Source organism: Metarhizium brunneum, chromosome 2 (genome assembly GCF_013426205.1).
Source record: "Metarhizium brunneum chromosome 2, complete sequence".
Lineage (NCBI taxonomy): Eukaryota > Fungi > Ascomycota > Sordariomycetes > Hypocreales > Clavicipitaceae > Metarhizium > Metarhizium brunneum.
The window spans coordinates 5,761,809-5,779,107 of NC_089423.1; the positions used below are offsets into that span (position 1 = coordinate 5,761,809).

A 17,299-nucleotide genomic window follows, 5' to 3' on the forward strand; every position below is an offset into this window, starting at 1 on the left:
TGGCAGCCGTAATATCTGTTTGACATGAGATCCTTGAGTTGGACCCAGCAACGGCCCAACGGCCTGCAAAGTTTGCTGTAATACGATAGTTTATGAGTACTCCGTTTATAACTTTTGGCTTTCGTCACTGGCCATCACAATTTCCATTGTTGTCATCGGCCATAGGTAAAAGGACTTGGCTTGTCGTGCTGCGTATCGGGAGGCAAAGAGAGATAATTTTCTAAGAGACGAAACCACAATGCACTGTTAGTGCAGCTTCGAGTCCCGACATTGAAGCTAAGAAATCGTCCGATCGTTACTAAGGTTCTAGCACTAGTACATACATATGTATGTACTTAAGTATGTACTCCGTAGTTCATTTGGTCTTCGTGGCCCCTCCGAGGGTCCAAGAATCGCGCCCCACACGCTACAACAGCCACCCCGCTCCCGTCCTTTCAAGGTCACTACTAGGAAGCTGTCCAGGGTAGCAGGGAGAGGAGATATGTGCATATGGGTGTTGCGTTCGAAGTTTTCCAGCACAGCTGGGAATTAAGTGGATAAAGCAGGATGAAACCTCGTCAGTAACAAATTAGTGACCGTGAGGGCGTGCTCCGACTGGCGCCGACGTGTGTCAGAGACGGCCTGGTTAAGAGCCTGGGAAGAAGCAGGGACGAGGATGGAAATGATACGCTTGTTCGTCGCATAACTAGTCCTCCTATGGAACCGATTAACCAACTAATCGCACACTAGTACGGAGTACTCCATAGCTATGCCCAACGCCCAACCAAAGTCCTAGCTGTGTCTCTGAATTTGCAGCGCCAAAAAAAAAAAGAACATGGCTAGCAGCGCCTATTGTGCGACTGTTTTGACTGTGTGTTACTCCGTAGATTCGTCGCGCACCCGAAATTCGGCATCCTATTCTCACAGAGCGTGCAGTATCGCTGCGAGGGACGCTGCTGCGTTCTCAGTGAAGGTTTCCACACTTGCTGCTTTTGGGAGGCCTTTTGGTTGCGGATATGATAGCGTAGGATGCCTCGGGGCTTAAAGCTGAATCATTGGGATGTCGTAGATTGTTGCGTGATGCGTTTGCGCCATCCGCCATATGTACTATTGTACTCCGTATATCTGTTGGCCGATCAAGGCCACTTTATCTCCAACGGAACGCAGACAGGCAAAGCCAAAGGTTGCAGACTAGACGTTCCCGGCACCCCTGGAGCCGCTGTTGCTCGGACATGGCGTTGGCAGCTTCCAAAGGTTCATATCGATGAGCAGTCGCAAACCACTTTCCCAAGGAGGCAAAAGGGGTTTCCACTGGCGTAAATCCTTATGCCGAAGAGCGAGAGCATGGCGTCGTCGGCCAAGGCACTGGAGTCCATCTTGGGGGGTTTTCCCGAGAGCCCGGGCCAACCCCTAGCGACACCATGCTTGCTGCGTGATTTTGATCCTGTCACGATATTAATAAACGAAACAGGTTGGCAAATTACACCATGAATCCTTCAATCAAAGCGGTACAGAGGACAGGCAAGCTTACTTGCAATACTCGGTACAGTGAAGTTGGTCGCCTGCTCCATGTTTAATGCCTGGATACTTTGGTGATGTGTGCTAGCGCCTCCATCGCACCGGGTCAACAGTTGAATCGGCCAACAAACTAACCTACCATCTACTCCGTACTCCGTAACCAAGGACATGATTTGATCCGGTGGCGCTCTGTTGTCGAGCCACGATGGAGCGTGAACAGTCCATGGCGGCAAGGATGTCTCTCGCTCAAGGCCTGTCCTGGTCGCGCAGCCGCCAACCAGGACGACATCTCGGTTTAGCCTGGTTGGCAGTGGATGGAAGACTGCAATGTCAGCAGGGAGCATGGATCTTGAGATGAGTTCACTGCTCCGAACATGGAATACATACTCCGTACAGAGTCTGGTACTCCTGATACAAGGCTGTAGGAACTTCCAAAAGCTGGCTCCAGTCCGATGTTGACGATTGGCCCGTGCATGTGTACTCCGTAACTGCCACCAGACCTTCCGTTGGGGAAGTATTGCGTTGGAAAGAGCAAGTCAGCACCAAGCCGGAGGTCATTGCCAGAACGGGATCACCCAGGTCAGTCGGGTCATACCGCTGGTCCCCGTAAGCAGTAGTTACTAGAAACCGATAGGAACAAGTCTGGTTGATCGACAATGTCTGGTATCAATTGATGTCACACATGAGCAGCAAGGTGGCGGCCAAAGCCACGGAATCCTGGTGACTGATGAGCATGCTCCTTCCAAAGCATGCTCGTCAAAACTGCCGTGAGTCTCGAAGTGTTTTTGGAGCTGGTTGCTCAAGCCCGGACAGACACCAGACGCCAGAAGGAACTCTGCACCTCGGTCTCGTCGTCTCTTCGTCTCTTTCGCCGTTGCGCACCCCCCACTGTCAGGTTTGCAACGATATACACATTCCACATCTCTCAGCATCGCAGCCTGTGTACACGGGCACATTGAGGGGTCACAGGCTGCTTCTAACTTTGAATAGTCCACAGTCCCCCCGACCAGGCCAAAAGAGCTGGGCGAGGACTGAGAGGTAACCCAGTGCTCCTACCCCAAATCGGATTGGTGCCGCCACTATCACCCGCTGCTGGGATCCCTGCCCCCCTCCTTTATGTAGGTCTTCAGTCTTGGCCTCTTATCCGTCTCACAGCTCTCCGGACTCGTTGTCGCTCCACCCAAATCGACGACGCGGCTGTCCCCCCATCATCAGATGTCCCACGACGCTAGGTAACATCTGAGATCTCTCTTCTCTGTGTCCCTCATTCAGTGCTAATTGTACATCTCAGACTCGGTCTTTCCTCATCTAAGCACAGCCTTGGACGAGCTCGCGCGCGTTTACGGATCTCGGATTTCGCTACAAAAGATTAGCCGACAACGTTCCGTTTTTTGGCCACACAGAAAATCACTTCCGGCGGCCCGCCGGCATCTCAATTCATTACGACTTCAAGATCTGGCGACCGCTTTCTCGCCGGGCTGTAGCAACCACGAGAGCATACTCCAATATGGGTTCGGAGAGCCGTCCTGTTTGTCATCGTTGCGCGCAGATCAAGCAAGCCTGCGATGGCAGTTTGCCCTGCGCGCGATGCGTCCGACTCAGCTTGCCATGCCGCCCCCGAAATGCCGCTGGTATCACCACCGATGACACTCATGGCGACGTGCCCAAGGCTAGGATAAGAAGAGTGCAGACGGGCTGCTTAATGTGCAAGCGCCGCAAGAAGAAGTGCGACGAGACCAAGCCTCGCTGCGGTGACTGCCGGCGTCTCTGTCTCGATTGCGCCTGGCCTCCAGAACGACACGGCAAGCCCAAACCCGGGTCTGGGTTCGCAGATGAGGCCGTGAAGGAGGATTCCAACTGCGACGACGGCATCGTCGAGCCTATTCCATCCTCAAGCATAATAAGCCAGCTACCAGAAGCGGTAATTCGGGACATACCTGTTCGAAAAAGCCCCAGCGCATCGAGTTCAAGCAGCGAAAGACATGGCAGTTTCGACAATCAAAGCCAGTACAGCCATGCGAGTCACAACTCACAATTGGGCTACTCCAACTACGCCAACTTCAACCAACCAGTTGAGCAGACTGCGATAATGACGGTGGCGACGTCATCCATGGCAATGCCATCTTCTTCCACGATGCCCGTCACCTCGGGAATCATTGGAGAACTTACCCCGGATATGCCCCCTCAGAAGCTGTCATGGGATATGTCGGCATCGCCTCCGGCCTGGCTCGAATCAATCACACCCATCAGCAATGGCAGTCCGACGGCTTCGATAGATTCAGCACCTCCATCGCAGTCGCTATCGATCTATGTGCCACAACTCATGCCTCAATTGAGTGCGCCTCAGGACAGGGCTCTGCTGAATCACTATTCTACTATTGTGTCTTCAATACTGTCTCGCCGGGCTTCTACGGAAAACCCGTACAATAGCTATCTGTTACCAATGGCTCAGTCGAATGACCTGGTCCTTCATTGTATTTTGGCGCTTTCTGCAAATCATTGGCGGAAGCTTCAACCTGCCATGGGTGATCGCGGTCTTTTGCACAAGAGCAAAGCGACTCAGGCTCTAGCAGGGCTTCTGCCTCATGTCGATACAACTAGCGCGGATATCGCACTAGTGAGCAGTTTACTATTGTGCATGACGGAATTGTTTGACGGCACCAGTGAGGGTTGGAAACTCCACCTGAAAGGCGCGAAGCGCTTATTAATCGCCCTACGGAAACAACAGGGCGATATTCTCACAGGTCATTACAAGTTCCTGCTTCGCCTAGCCAGATTCTTGGATTCTGCTGCCACGACATCAACATGCAGGCCTCCTCTCATGGGAACCGAGGCTGCCGAAGCTCATGCCCTTGATACTTGGTCTTCCACTCCTGATGAAGACGACTCTGCAGTCTACGGCATTCCCAAAGAACTGTTCCATTTAGTAGACCGCATCAACACATTGGCTGAGCTCCGAAGTACCAGGGTAGACCAAGCTTCCGAAACCGCGTTCCGACGACATGCCAGCGAAATTGAGCATCGGATCAACAATTGGTCTTACGAATACGGCGGCATGTCAAGGGCCGTTTCTACACTTACGCCAGCCACAGAGGATGTATTACACGCTACTCTTGCCTTTGAGTACGCCATTCGCCTGCGACTTCACCAGATTGTTGAAGGCTACGAGTTGACCGATCCGAAAGTCGGCAAGTATGTTGATGGTATTCTCGAGTGCGTGCAAAAGATTCGCTACGGCAGCCCTCTGGAATCGTGCATTCTCTTCCCTCTGGTTATGGCCGGTGGATCGTGTTGGAAGCTAGAGCATCGCGTAATAATCCAAGACCGGCTTTTGGTCATGGAACGAACGTGTGGGTTTGGCTACGTCTATAATGCCAGAGACCTGGTAGAACGTGTCTGGTCGAGGAGAGATCAATCAGAAGGCACAGGGGCAATTGTGAACTGGGCGCGAATCCGATACTACGAGATGCACGGACTAGTGGTTTTCTAGGGAGCACCCTGAGCACCGTGGAAATGACTCAACATGCCTTGCCGTACCCATTTACGCTATTTGCGATTTATTACAAAATTTGACGATAAAAATATATGGAACGGATGGACCGGAAACCCGACGCCAGCCCACACTAGCCGGCTGCTTTGGTCTCCTTAACCAACTCGGCCACATGAGCATGCATATCATAGCCACATACTTCTTCAATTGTCAACTTGCCGGGCCTGTCATTGGCACTGCTCCAACCAATGCGCTCTGTGAGGTCTAGTCTTGCTCGTCGACTGCTGTCTTGGACTCGAGAAGCGCGAGGCTTCCGTTCCAGCTCGTATAGACGAAGCTTCTCGGTCACGTCTAAATCGGCATACTTGGGTGCGAAGAGAATCCCAAGAGCTCCAGCGTCTTCTATGGCCATACAAGCGCCTTGCGACTGGTCTGGCATCATGGGATGCGCCGCATCGCCCAAGAGGCAGCATTTTCCTTTGACCCAATATGGGTACTGGTCATGGTCATAGAGTCGCCACATTTTGATGTCCTCGGCATTGCGGAACAAGGTGAGAAGCCTTTCGTCCAGCTCAGGAAAGGTTGCCGCCAGGTTCTCTCCTGTTGTTGAGATGTCCCACCCATCTTCTTTCAAGTCATTTTTCTCTGCGGGATAGAAGCAGTAGCAGCTGACGACGTCATGGTCAGAACAAGCACTCATGACGATCTTGTCAATGCCGTCGCCCCCCCAGAATTCAATGGCACTATTTTCAGCAAACCCGTGCAAGCCGAGCTCCCGAAGCTTGTCGGCATGGATGATGCATCGGTAGCAGCAGGAAGCCGACGGTGCGATGTGCGGGATAACCCCAAGTTTCTCTCGCATCTGGCTTCGGATCCCATCAGCGCACACAACAAGATCATGTGTAGCAACCACACCATTCTCGAAGACAATCTTTCCAGCAATAGGGTCCAAATCTACGGCCTTGTGCCAGACCTTGAGCTGGGCAGGGGTTCCTTTGCCGCCTTCAGTTGTAGCCACGTGCTTCAAGTGTTGGTGAAGATCAATGCGGTGGAAGTTGTTATAATCTGTTCCGAAGCGCTCGCGATAGTCTCCAAGAGGATATGTCCCAGACACTTGGCCAGTCTTCCAGTCATGTCGAATCAGGCTCTTGAGGATGACGGGTCTGGCTTTGGCGATGTCGACTTGCCATTCTTGTAGGAACCGAGATCCATTCGATGCGCAGGAGAGTGATGCGCCGACCTCACCGCCGAAGTCATATCTCTCATAAATGGTGACGTTGTGTCCTGCTCGTCGCAAAGCAACGGCTGCCGAGAGGCCTCCTAATCCAGAGCCGACAATGGCGATGTCGTAAGGGTCGTGTTTGGGATCAACGGAGCTCGGCATGGCTGCTAGATCCGAAGGACCGGTTTTCTTCGATAGTGTTTTCTTGGCGTCTCAAAATGATGCGTCTTTGCCCTTGATGGACCCTTGGCAAAAGGTTTTTGCTTTTGTGATGGCGACCGTAGCGTATGTTTTGGTCAAATGTGGGAGTTGAAGAGGGGTATGTTTCTTGACTTGATGAATTGAGGGGGTTTGAACAACCCGGTGTGCTTGGTTCGAAAAAAAGAAGAATAAAGTAACTTTCCTTGATGTCCTTCTCGACTGTCTTATAGTGAGGCCATGCTCGTGGGATGATGAAGAGCGGTGTGACGGGTGGGCAGTCGGCGGAAACGACTGATGTCCTTGATAGGAATCAGGAGACTGTTTCCGTTAGACAGAAGCCTTCGGGCCGGATCTTATGGCGGTGCGCGCGCGCGCCTCGTCGCTTCGACCTTGTCGGATACGAGTTCACCTCGCCAGGGAGGAGAAGAGGTGCGGTTTACACCAGACTAACACGCTCTTAGTTTGTAGACTTGGGGCAGGAAAGAGGAAAAGGCCACCTTGGGCTCGCTTGGGGAGGAGGGGAAAGCTAAAATCGGCTATTTGTGTATCCATCAGGGTGCCATGCGATCACGCTCCATGTAATCTCTAAGATAAGCCTTGGGCCTCGTCTCCGTCGCCAGGTTGTGCGCATGATGATGAGGCGGTCCGCGGAGCCACACGGGCCACAATAATGTCAAAGGATGGAGTAGCGCACACGGTAGTCAGTACCGACGCCAGGGACGTTTCTCGATCCGACGGCGGCATGACGGGCCGAGTGACGGGGTGTCGGTGGCATCTTTGGGGTTGAAGACGGCAACGTGGAAAAGGTTTCATTTGAAGAGGGTAGATCGCCGTGGGCCTACGTTTCAGTGCTTTACTGCGTACATTGCAGGCGTGTCATTTCCGAATCATGATATCATGCTCCGTAACCGGCTGGGCGTTGCGTGGGTCGAGCTGTCAAGAGCCCTTCCAAGTCGAACCAAGACATGGCATGGGCACAAGCCATCATCGACGACGGAACCGCGGGCCTTGCTGCCACGCGACGGGGGAGATTCTGCTGCCTGTGGGCTACGGGGAGAGGAGATAGGCTCCTCCCCCGGATCTGGGGCCGCCCAATCTCTGGGGCATATCGTGAGTATTTTTGTCCCGTCTGTAGTCTTCGGATGTGTGGGAATAGTGACAAGCCACCAAGTTCCGACAACTTTAGGTGGGTTCGGGGCGAGGCGAAAATCCGGGGAAGAAGTGTAGCCGGCAGAAATGGCTGGTGGCTTTTGTGGCGGAACTCTCGTGACATGAGCTTTTGGCTGTAGACATTTCTCTGTCGAGTCCGGAGCGCGATGCGCATCTTTGGCGCTACGCGACGGGCAAGCTACGAGGTCGGCAGGGAATCGGCACCGAAGCGTCGCGATACGTTTGCCAGTGGTGGCTTTTTGCCGTCTTATCTCTCAGCTCCCTTTTAACCCTGCTGCAAACTGCTGGGTTGGGCAAGACAATTCTGTATATAGCGCCGGCGCGATCCCTCATCGACCGTGTTTGTCTTGAGACTTCTGGCAAGGGCCAGTTTTGCCATCGTCGGCACTTGGGATCGGTGTCCTTGATCAAAAGCTGCAACAGCAACCGACTCTTCATCTTGACATCCGACAAGATTCGACCATTCTGAATTTCTGAACAAACACGGCATCCAGATAACACCACCGCGTGGCCATGGATAGCAAGACGCTGGATAAGGAGGCGTCGAGCTGCGAGGCTTCGAGCCAGTCTGTGGTCGAGGACGCCTCTGGCCAACGGCTTCGGCGTGCCGTCCGCAAGATCGACTGGGCCATCATGCCGCTCATGTTCCTCTGCTACTTCCTCCAGTTTCTTGACAAGGTGCTCATCAACTATGCCAACATCATGGGCATCTCCAAGAGTCTCGAGTTCAGGGACGGCAACGACTTCTCGTGGATGGCAACCGCCTTCTTTATCGGCTATGCCGTGGCCGAGTTCCCCCAGGGCTACCTCATCCAACGCTTCCCTGTGACCAAGGTTCTCGGCATCAACGTTCTTCTTTGGGGCGTGACCATCTGCTGCACCGCTGCCACGCAGAGCTTTGCCGGCGTGACGGCCGTCCGCACGCTCCTCGGCATGTTTGAGGCCGTCATCACCCCGGCTCTCATCATGATCACGTCCCAGTGGTATACGAGGCGGCAGGCCACTCCACGCACGGGGATATGGTACTGCGGCTTGGGGGTTGGTCAAACCCTGGGCGGCCTGGTGTCTTGGGCCGCGCAGCACGGCTCTGCCACTTCGTCGTTTGAAAGTTGGCGCATCATGTTTGTTTCTGTCGGCGCGTTTAACCTGGCCGTGGGCGCGGCTGTGACGTTTGCCATGCCTCAAAGTATTGACAAGGCCAAATTCCTCAGCGACGGTGAGAAATTGCTCGTCAAAGAAGCCCTTTCGAGGGATCAGTCTGGCAACGGCAAGAAGGTATTCCGGGCCCGCGACATACTTGAAGCGGCGACTGACCTGCAGGTATGGCTGCTCTGCCTCAATACGATCCTCATCGTCATTCCCTCTGGCATCATTACCACCTTCTCGGCGACGCTGATTGCCGGGTTCGGGTATAAGCCCAAGACGGCGGCCCTCCTCAACATGCCTTCGGGCGTCGTATCCGTCTCCGCCACGCTCGCGGGGACGTTTGCCATTCTGTACAACTTCCCCCGCTGGCTGGCCATCATTTTGCTCCTGGTGCCGACTCTCATTGGGGCGGGCCTCATGTCGTTCTACTCGCACTCCCAGGCGGGAGCTCTTGCGGGCATCTATCTCATCAACTTTGACGTCGCCCCGTTGGCTCTCATCTACGCCCTCGTGGGTGCCAACACCCAGGGCTACACCAAGAAGGTGGCAACAAATGCCGCCGTCGCTATTTGCTTTTCCATTGCCAACATTATCGGGCCGCAGACGTTCCGCAAGGAGAATGCGCCGCGGTATCTTCCGGCCAAGATTACCGTGTTTGGTGTCTGCGGAGGCGCCATGCTCGTGACCATCCTCCTGAGGTTGCTTTACGGATGGCGCAACAGACAGACAGAGGCGGTGAGGATTGCCGAGGCAGAGGCCATCGATAGGGGAGAGATTCGTGTCCGTGTTGAGGAAGAAGAGGCGATGACGGATAGGACGAACCCGGCGTTCCGGTACGTGTACTAACAAAGGATGATTGGCTCCGGGATGGGATATTCGTTACATTGTCATGGGTACGCATGATTTTACTTTTTTGGGATCCGTCCTTTGTCTGAGGGCTATGCTATTGAAATTCCCGCGGTGGTGGAGATGATGAACGACTACTGGTGCTATGATATGCATAAGACGATTCGAGATTTTCCATCGTGGAGGTCATGAGAAGCTTTCAACATGTGAATCCAACTTGAATCCTTGAGCTTCGCGACGGCTCATCAGTACGGGCCTGTGCGTGTGTCTTTCGCGGGGGTTGGCCCCATTGATAGTAATTAATACAAGCCGACTATGGCCATGTCGTCGATCATCTACTTGTGTTTCTCTGTAAATGGAGAGAGCCCACGGCCGCATTGGCCTTGTCACCACGTCGTGTTTCATCTGTAAAAGACTAGACCGGACTGCAAAAATAGGATGCCAATGACATGCACATGTCTGGTGTTTGGGACACGACAACCCCTGCTTTGTTCTCGACGATGTTCAAGTCACGGAACCCCTTTCCGCAGCTCTATGCGCCGGTCATCGCATCAGCCCTGCCGGAAGTCGGGGCGCCGGGCGTGGTCTCCGTCGGTATTGATACACCGCAAGCAATGGCAGAAAATCGAATTATCAGATCATTGTCCATGATGCACAATTTGCATGGTCGATGTGGCCGCCAGGTGTCCGCGAGCCTCTCGCGGCGTGTAACTGCATATGCATATACTGCAAGAGAAATAAGCACCAGGTCGAGTCGAATCAATACTTCTGAGCTCCAACCGTATGCTGTATGCTATGCTGAGTGGTGTGGCTGTCGGGCAGCATTGACATTCGAGTGCCAACTAGTCGGTTGTGGCCTGCGCGAATGGAACATGGAAACGTCTGGCGGGGATTTGAGCCTTTCCTTGGGTGCTGGGGAGATCCGAGCCTCTCTCTCTGGCAGCGGTGCGGTCGATCCACATCATGTTTGCGACGGGGCAGGCGCGTCGCCTCAAACCTTCCGCGGCCTCCTTCTGATTGACGGCCCAGCAGGCAAGGGCGGCATGAGGTAGCACTTTAGGATGGAGGGGGCTCCTGCTCGGCGGTGCTCTGGCTTCTGCTCTCTGGCTGGGCAGCTTCAATGTTCGCCCGGACAATCTCACCATTCCGAGATCAACAAAGTGCGCGCAGCTTGTCGACAACAATTTGCTCTCGGCTGGCATCCAAGACTCACTCTCCTTGCCCCCATGCATCACACAGAGTTCAGACATCGGCCGACGGCGGCATTAAGCAGAGTTTGTTCCGATGCATCACGACGCACTTCCATGATCCGCCGGCTGCGAAATCAACAACTTCCAGGAGACAAACAAAGCAATCGTCGCATAGAAACAGCCAATAGAAACCAGCACAGTATGTTGGCACAGTTTTCGGCATTATGTCATGTTGCCGCGGACGTGAAATAGGGTCTGGGTTGCTACGACCGCTTGACTGGAACAGATGAAGCAAGCGACTCGAATTCTTGAATCGGGGAGATGACGGAACAATCCAGGCAACATTATTCGCTGCAACGTTTGCGAGGACCCTATCTCATGGTGCTTATCGGAACTTGGCCGTTTCAATACAGTTTGTGGACAAGGTATCGTATCCGACCACCTGGCGGCGTTGATTGACTCCGAAGGCGTCCAGTACTTTTGATCTCCCGCGGCATCATGCTCAGCGGGTATCTTAACTACTAAGCTCTCGTTGCTACTTGGCGTCAACGCCGATCGGCAACAGGCAACTGTCAAAGTACACAGCCGCGCATACGGACCATACGATCTCACGGGATCACATGGTTTCAACTTTGACTGCTCATCCATGGTAAAGACTATTGTTCTTGTTGTATTGATGCTTCCCGTCGGAAGAGAAGAGCCCTAAACCATGGCTTCTAAAGTTTGGCGGCGCGGCGCAGCGCCACAGCACCCTGCTGAGGTATGCGCTGAAGGGCACGGAGCGTCATGACGGGGCCTCTATTGGCGACGCCTTGATTGCCAAATGCTCTTGTCATCAGTTTTCAGTCGTCGAAATGGCCCGCGACAACTTGGACAGCTCCAGCATGGCTGTGCCTGTTGCTCTCGCGACGGCGAATCCCGCCAATTGTTGAAGAGAAGAGCCATTCACCACCGGGAGAGTCCGATGTAGAAATCGATTCTTCCCCTAATAGGATTCTGTGTTTGTAATTCTCTTCAATTTGCCAACCCGGGGTCGTTTCATTGCCTATTCGGTGTCGTCTCAACGCAGCCCGGAGAGTATTTCCGGAGCTACAACGTTGGAGCTCATATACAGACGAAGCAGCCAACAACAAACCTGGTTTCGCGTTGAGCCGGACCTTCGGGTCGCAATATGTGTTTGACATGGATGGAGAAACGACCTGGCCATTCCTAGGGAACCCAACCACTGAAACTGACTGGTGCAAACATAAACATAAACTCAATGACAAACACGAATAGCCAATGCTGGGTATAAATGCTCCCCACTTAACACCAGACAGCACTTGCAATTGCGACGGCTGCAGTCAGGGATTAAGCAGCCAGAAACTCGAGGCATCCACCAGGGCGAAAAGTCCAGGCAAGTTGACAGCTCGGGGACCTTTTCGCTGCTTCTCAGCAGTAGTTACCTCGCTACAACCAAATTTCCTGTTGGTACCCTAACTCCTACGATATCATTAGTCACTGTTCTGGAAACGACCCAGTTGGCAATGGCGAGGACGCCACGCTTTTGCTCCAGCAGAGTATCCGCCGGACTGGAGCTAGCAGAATGTTGCGCTTATTTTTCTTCCGAAAAACAGATCCCTTGGCTCCGCAGAGCTGGCTGGGGTTTCTGGACATGACTTGTTGTCCTGCGGCCTCTGTCCGGTTTCTGGCCGTTCTATTTCACACTTAAAGGTCTGGGTATCCTCTTGAGGTATGGACGTATGTCGTGATACTCCAGGGAGAGACTATCGAGACAAGGTGTTCAAACGACAAATTCATTCGGCGTACGACACGAATCAACTATGCCTTCCAAAATCGCCTCACCTATTAGCCCTCCTGCGACAGTTATTGTCACTGGTGCCAATGGCTTTATTGCTCAACATTGTATTGCAGCGTTGCTCAACCAGGGCTATAATGTTGTTGGCACCGTCAGGTCAGCATCTAAAATCGACCCAGTAAAGGAGGCACACAAGTCACACCCCGGCCTGCAACTAGTCGTTGTCGACGACATTACTTCATCAGATTGTTACCTCAAGGCTTTCGATAACTTGAAGCCGAGCGCAGTTTTTCATCTTGCCGCGCCATTCCACTACAACGCCAGTAATTTCGAGACCGAACTCATGATTCCCGCCGTACTTGGTTCTACCGCAATCCTTGAGGCCGCAACTCAAATACCAAGCATTAAGCGAGTCGTTCACACCAACAGCTTTGCGTGTATATATGACGCTGCCGCTGGGCCATCCCCAGAAAAGACATATACTTCTAAAGATTGGAGTCCGCTTACCTACGAGGATGGTGTTAATGCCTCCAATGCGCCTACCGCCTACCGAGCCAGCAAGACGGCTGCCGAGAAAGCTGCATGGAGTTTCATCTCCGAGAGGAAACCTGCATTCGATCTAGTCAGCCTTTGTCCCACAATGGTCTTTGGTCCTTTCCTGCCTGGATCGACGCCAAAGTCCATCCAGGAGGTCAACACGAGCAACCTTATGGTATGGTCTGTCGTCTCTGCTGGCAAAAACCAACCCGTCCCTCCTACAAAGGGCCCGTGTTGGGTTGATGTGCGAGATGTAGCCGAGGCTCATGTTAAAGCGCTCCTTGTACCCGAGGCGGGCGGCGGCCGTTACATGCTTTGCCAGGGCGTCTATTGCAACCAAGAACTCGCCGATGTGAGCCGGAAGGTGACTTCAAAATATGCTGAGAAGATCCCAGTCGGTGAACCTGGCAAGCGAGAGAAGCACACTCATTTTGGAGTCGACGCCAGTGATGCTGAGAGAGTATTTGGGCTGAAATGGAGAGGATTGGAAGACTGTCTAGACGATCTCGTACCTCAATTATTCGAGATTGAGCGAAGTTCAGTTTCTGCATAGAAGTAGAAGTTGGAAGACATGCAAACATGGCTAGCCTGTGGCCACTTCTCGCTTCCATAGCACTATGAACGGCTTGGATACCTTGTCAAGTGCTTGTACATTTCGGGCCCTACGGTGTTGGTGGCAACTCTGATTTATTTCCTTCTTCTCCCACAACAGTCACGACTGGGCATGAATAATGAGATATATATAATACAAACTCCTTCGTTTCCCCTTTACAGTTTCGAATTCAGTAATGCTTTGATGAAAATTCAAGCCCAGCGCACCTGCAGCCCTAACAACCTCGTCGCGAAAAACAAGGTGGTTTGATGCTGCAAATTGTGTTGATGCCTTTAAAGACCACTACGGGAAGCGACTAGGTAGGCGACGCTGTCTTTCCAATACTAGAGGATTTAGTGTACGGAGTAATGGTAATGTTGAAGAGCCATGTCTGATTGAGATATTCATTGCCCTTCTTGCCTGTGCATATGGACAACGCAGGCTTGTACAAGTAGCACCCGTGTGCATTCATATGGGCTTTCATCATTCGCTTCATTCTTCAGACGGGCATTCTATGGCGGTTTCTGCGGCAGGACTACTTTGGCTAACTCTAACTTGGGCCTCGCGTCACGTCACAAGTCCACAGCCGTACAACAGAGGGCATTGATCTCTTGCTGTATCAGAACTCGGCAGCTACCCTGGCGAGAAGATCAAGTAAAGTGGTGGGTGGCCATGCGGGGGCCATCAACGGCCATGAATTGAATGCAGCGACATGGACGTGCCCATGGACCAGCTCAGTGCCACAAACTCGGGCCGCAAGACGTTCAACATGAATACTATTGCTTGTTGCCATCAAGTAAGGCCCCGTTCAAGCCATCTTTGCTGTGGCTCGCCGTAAAACGCCTGGCTGCAACAGGATGGCCATGATGGCCGCTGCCGTCTGACTCACCCGGCCAATGCACTTACACGCCTCAAATGCTCTGCCCATCGCCGACCGGTTTAATGCCCTGAATTCCCATTACAAACATGACAAAAAGGCCATGGATCCAGACCAGACGGCGATCTTGATAAAGAGGTCAGTAGCGCAAAAACAACAGCAGCAGAATGGGCAAACTACGCGTCTCGGATTCGGAAGCCCTCGTCCTCGTCCAATCTCTCCGTCGTGTCCCGCCGCCGCTGGACATCCGCCGCTGCAGCGAAGGCGGCGATCATCTCGTCTGGACGGTAAACGACGCCCTCGTCCTCCGGGTTCCGGCCGACCAGGGCAGCGGCGAAGAGCCGCTGCTCCGAGAGAGGAGACTGCTTGAGCTGCTGCTAAGAAATGATGAACTCGCACCCCTTGTCCCGCCGTGTATTGACGTCGGGGTTTGGAACCCCCACGGCCGGCAGTACGCTTTGTACCACAAGGCGAAGGGTGTGTCTGTGGAATCGGACCCTCGGGGAGTGACGAAGAGCACCGAGGATGATTTGGTAGCGTTCTTGGTCGGCCTAGGAGGCGTGCGTGTTGGTGACGCCCTGGGCATTGGCGTTCCGGAGGGCGAGGAGGCGGATTTGGATGAACTGCGCGGTCGTGCGACGGCGGCTTTGGACGTTTTAAGGAGGAGGCGACAGTTGATGGAGTTGGACGAGGTCATTTCGCTGGAGAAGCTGGACGCCCCCTGGCATGTTCAGCCTGGCAGCAGCGTGAGGAAAGTGCTGACACATGCAGACCCAAGGGGGAACATGTGTTTCTCGACGCGGCCGGTCGGGTTACGGGCGTGATTGACTGGAGCGATGCCCGGGTTGGCTGTCCGTCGGTTGAGGTTTCCGGGCTGGCGGTGGCTGTTGGTGCCAGGATGGCAGCCCGGGTGGCGAAAAGGGCGGGATACGAGGCGGATATCGTGTGCAAGGGCGTCATCATGGCCCGGTGTAATGGTGTTTTGGGCTTGGAGGCCATCTTGCGAGGGGACGATGATAGCCCGGAGCTGTTGGTGAGGAGGCAACTGCGGAGAGCATTTGAAGAGTTTGACGCTTGAATGAGGGTGTAGAGTGTAAATTGCGCGTACTTCATCATTGCTTGATGAAGTCTGGTGAACAGACATCGTGAGAGTAAACTGCCATCTATGGGAGCCAATGGCCAAACCGGACAACAAGTTGTGCTTTCTGTAGTTCCCACGCGTATGGAAGATTTTAATCAACCAGGCCTGAACTAAACCATCTGCAATTTAGTCGCATCACACTTGTGATTTGATTACATAGCCATGCTCCTACAAGACAAACCATCGTCTTCCCCGCAAGTGCTTCTGAGATGTCCAGCAAAGCTTCTTTACCTAACCTCTCCGTCTTATTTCCGTTTAACCCCGCTGCCGCAGGAGTTTATGTATTCGCCCTGAGCATCACCTCCCATGAATGCGGAGTAAGCCGTCAGCTGAGATTCAAGTCTCGCTAAACACGGCAATGGACCAACGCCATTGGCGTACACCGTGACATCATGACCAGTTGCTGACCACCTGGACCAAAAGTATAAAATCTCCCAACAGGCCACGAAACCACCACTGGCCGCTAAATCACCACACAATGGCTTCTGTTGCAAAGACCATCGTCGCCACAGGCCTCTCCTCGGGCATTGTAGGTGTGGGAATGCTCCCTGATACACTTGAATGCAGACTAACGCGGATATCAGGGCCTGGAAGTGCTGAAACAGCTCCTGGAGCAGGCCACTCCTTACAAAGTCATCCTTGGAGCGCGAGACATCAAAGCCGCCAGTGATGCCGTTGCCCGTCTTCAGTACGACAAGACGGCCAATGCCGTGGCCGTACTGCCCCTCGAGTTGGCCAACTTGAAAACGGTCAAGGCTTTTGCTCAGCAGGCGCTGGACAGTGTCGGCGGCGGCAAGATTGATTATTTGCTCCTGAACGCCGGCATGTTCAAACCTGCGGACAAGGAGTCTCCTGGGAAGTGGTGCGAGGCGGCTGTTGTGAACCACTTTTGTAAGTCTTTGTGCATCTACTTTGGGCTGCATCGGCCTTGGTAGCTAAACATTGGCTTCAGCTCAGCATTATTTGACGCACTTGCTTCGCGAGAAGCTTGTTGCCTCCAAGGCGCGAATTGTCGTCGTTTCTTCTGGTGCTATTCGCAATGTTGAAGATCCTGGTACGTCTCTTGATCAGCCTACCTTTGTCCTACTCGGCGCGACGCTTGGGAAGTTGACAATGAACAGCCGTCCTTGAAGCAAGGCTTGCCAATGGTTCCGGAGCCGACGGCTACTCTGTCTATGCCGGCAGCAAATTCACCCAACTACTCGGAGCGCATTGGTGGCGTCGCCAGCTCAAGGGCCAGTGTGACGTTGTGGCTGTTTCGCCGGGACTGATTCCCAACACTGGCCTTGGGCGCGGTTCAGGCTTCCAGATTCCCCCGAATTTGCCTGATGCCAAGTCGGTGCCCGAGGGTGCACAGAGCGTTATCGCGGCATTGTCTCGTAGTGACTTTCCAGAGGATTCAGGTCGCATTTTCTTGACGAGTTGGGGCGAGTGGTGGGACAAGGATGTAATTGGAAAGACTCTCGACAAGGAGCTGCAGGACAAGTGGTGTCCCGGCAAGGAGGTATCAGAGAGGGATGCTGGTCTTGTGCCATGATGGCATGCGCATGGAGGGAGAAGACGTGGCATGGCAGACCACGTAACTATTATAT

At 53.4% G+C, this 17,299-nt stretch overlaps 6 protein-coding genes across 6 annotated transcripts; 5 read left to right on the plus strand and 1 right to left on the minus strand.

The window, feature by feature from the left end:
• Window positions 1-3,004: 3,004 nt before the first annotated feature.
• Window positions 3,005-4,987, plus strand: G6M90_00g046880 (uncharacterized protein; the record flags this gene model as incomplete). Its single annotated transcript, XM_014689325.1, has 1 exon — window positions 3,005-4,987. One exon carries the CDS (start codon window positions 3,005-3,007, stop codon window positions 4,985-4,987), a length of 1,983 nt encoding a protein of 660 aa, XP_014544811.1.
• A 133-nt stretch (window positions 4,988-5,120) lies between these two features.
• Window positions 5,121-6,371, minus strand: xlnD_0 (3-hydroxybenzoate 6-hydroxylase 1; the record flags this gene model as incomplete). Its single annotated transcript, XM_014689326.1, has 1 exon — window positions 5,121-6,371. One exon carries the CDS (start codon window positions 6,369-6,371, stop codon window positions 5,121-5,123), a length of 1,251 nt encoding a protein of 416 aa, XP_014544812.1.
• Window positions 6,372-8,093: 1,722 nt separating this feature from the next.
• G6M90_00g046900 (uncharacterized protein) lies at window positions 8,094-9,572 on the plus strand (the record flags this gene model as incomplete). Its single annotated transcript, XM_014689327.1, has 1 exon — window positions 8,094-9,572. One exon carries the CDS (start codon window positions 8,094-8,096, stop codon window positions 9,570-9,572), a length of 1,479 nt encoding a protein of 492 aa, XP_014544813.1.
• A 3,013-nt stretch (window positions 9,573-12,585) lies between these two features.
• On the plus strand, window positions 12,586-13,650 carry G6M90_00g046910 (uncharacterized protein; the record flags this gene model as incomplete). The annotated part of the gene is made up of 1 exon (XM_014689328.1): window positions 12,586-13,650. One exon carries the CDS (start codon window positions 12,586-12,588, stop codon window positions 13,648-13,650), a length of 1,065 nt encoding a protein of 354 aa, XP_014544814.1.
• A 1,083-nt stretch (window positions 13,651-14,733) lies between these two features.
• G6M90_00g046920 (uncharacterized protein) lies at window positions 14,734-15,644 on the plus strand (the record flags this gene model as incomplete). The annotated part of the gene is made up of 2 exons (XM_014689329.1): window positions 14,734-15,312; window positions 15,345-15,644. The coding sequence occupies 2 exons, from the start codon at window positions 14,734-14,736 to the stop codon at window positions 15,642-15,644; spliced, it is 879 nt and encodes a 292-aa protein (XP_014544815.1).
• A 541-nt stretch (window positions 15,645-16,185) lies between these two features.
• On the plus strand, window positions 16,186-17,244 carry Rdh14 (Retinol dehydrogenase 14; the record flags this gene model as incomplete). The annotated part of the gene is made up of 4 exons (XM_014689330.1): window positions 16,186-16,236; window positions 16,292-16,598; window positions 16,660-16,761; window positions 16,829-17,244. The coding sequence occupies 4 exons, from the start codon at window positions 16,186-16,188 to the stop codon at window positions 17,242-17,244; spliced, it is 876 nt and encodes a 291-aa protein (XP_014544816.1).
• Window positions 17,245-17,299: the final 55 nt, after the last annotated feature.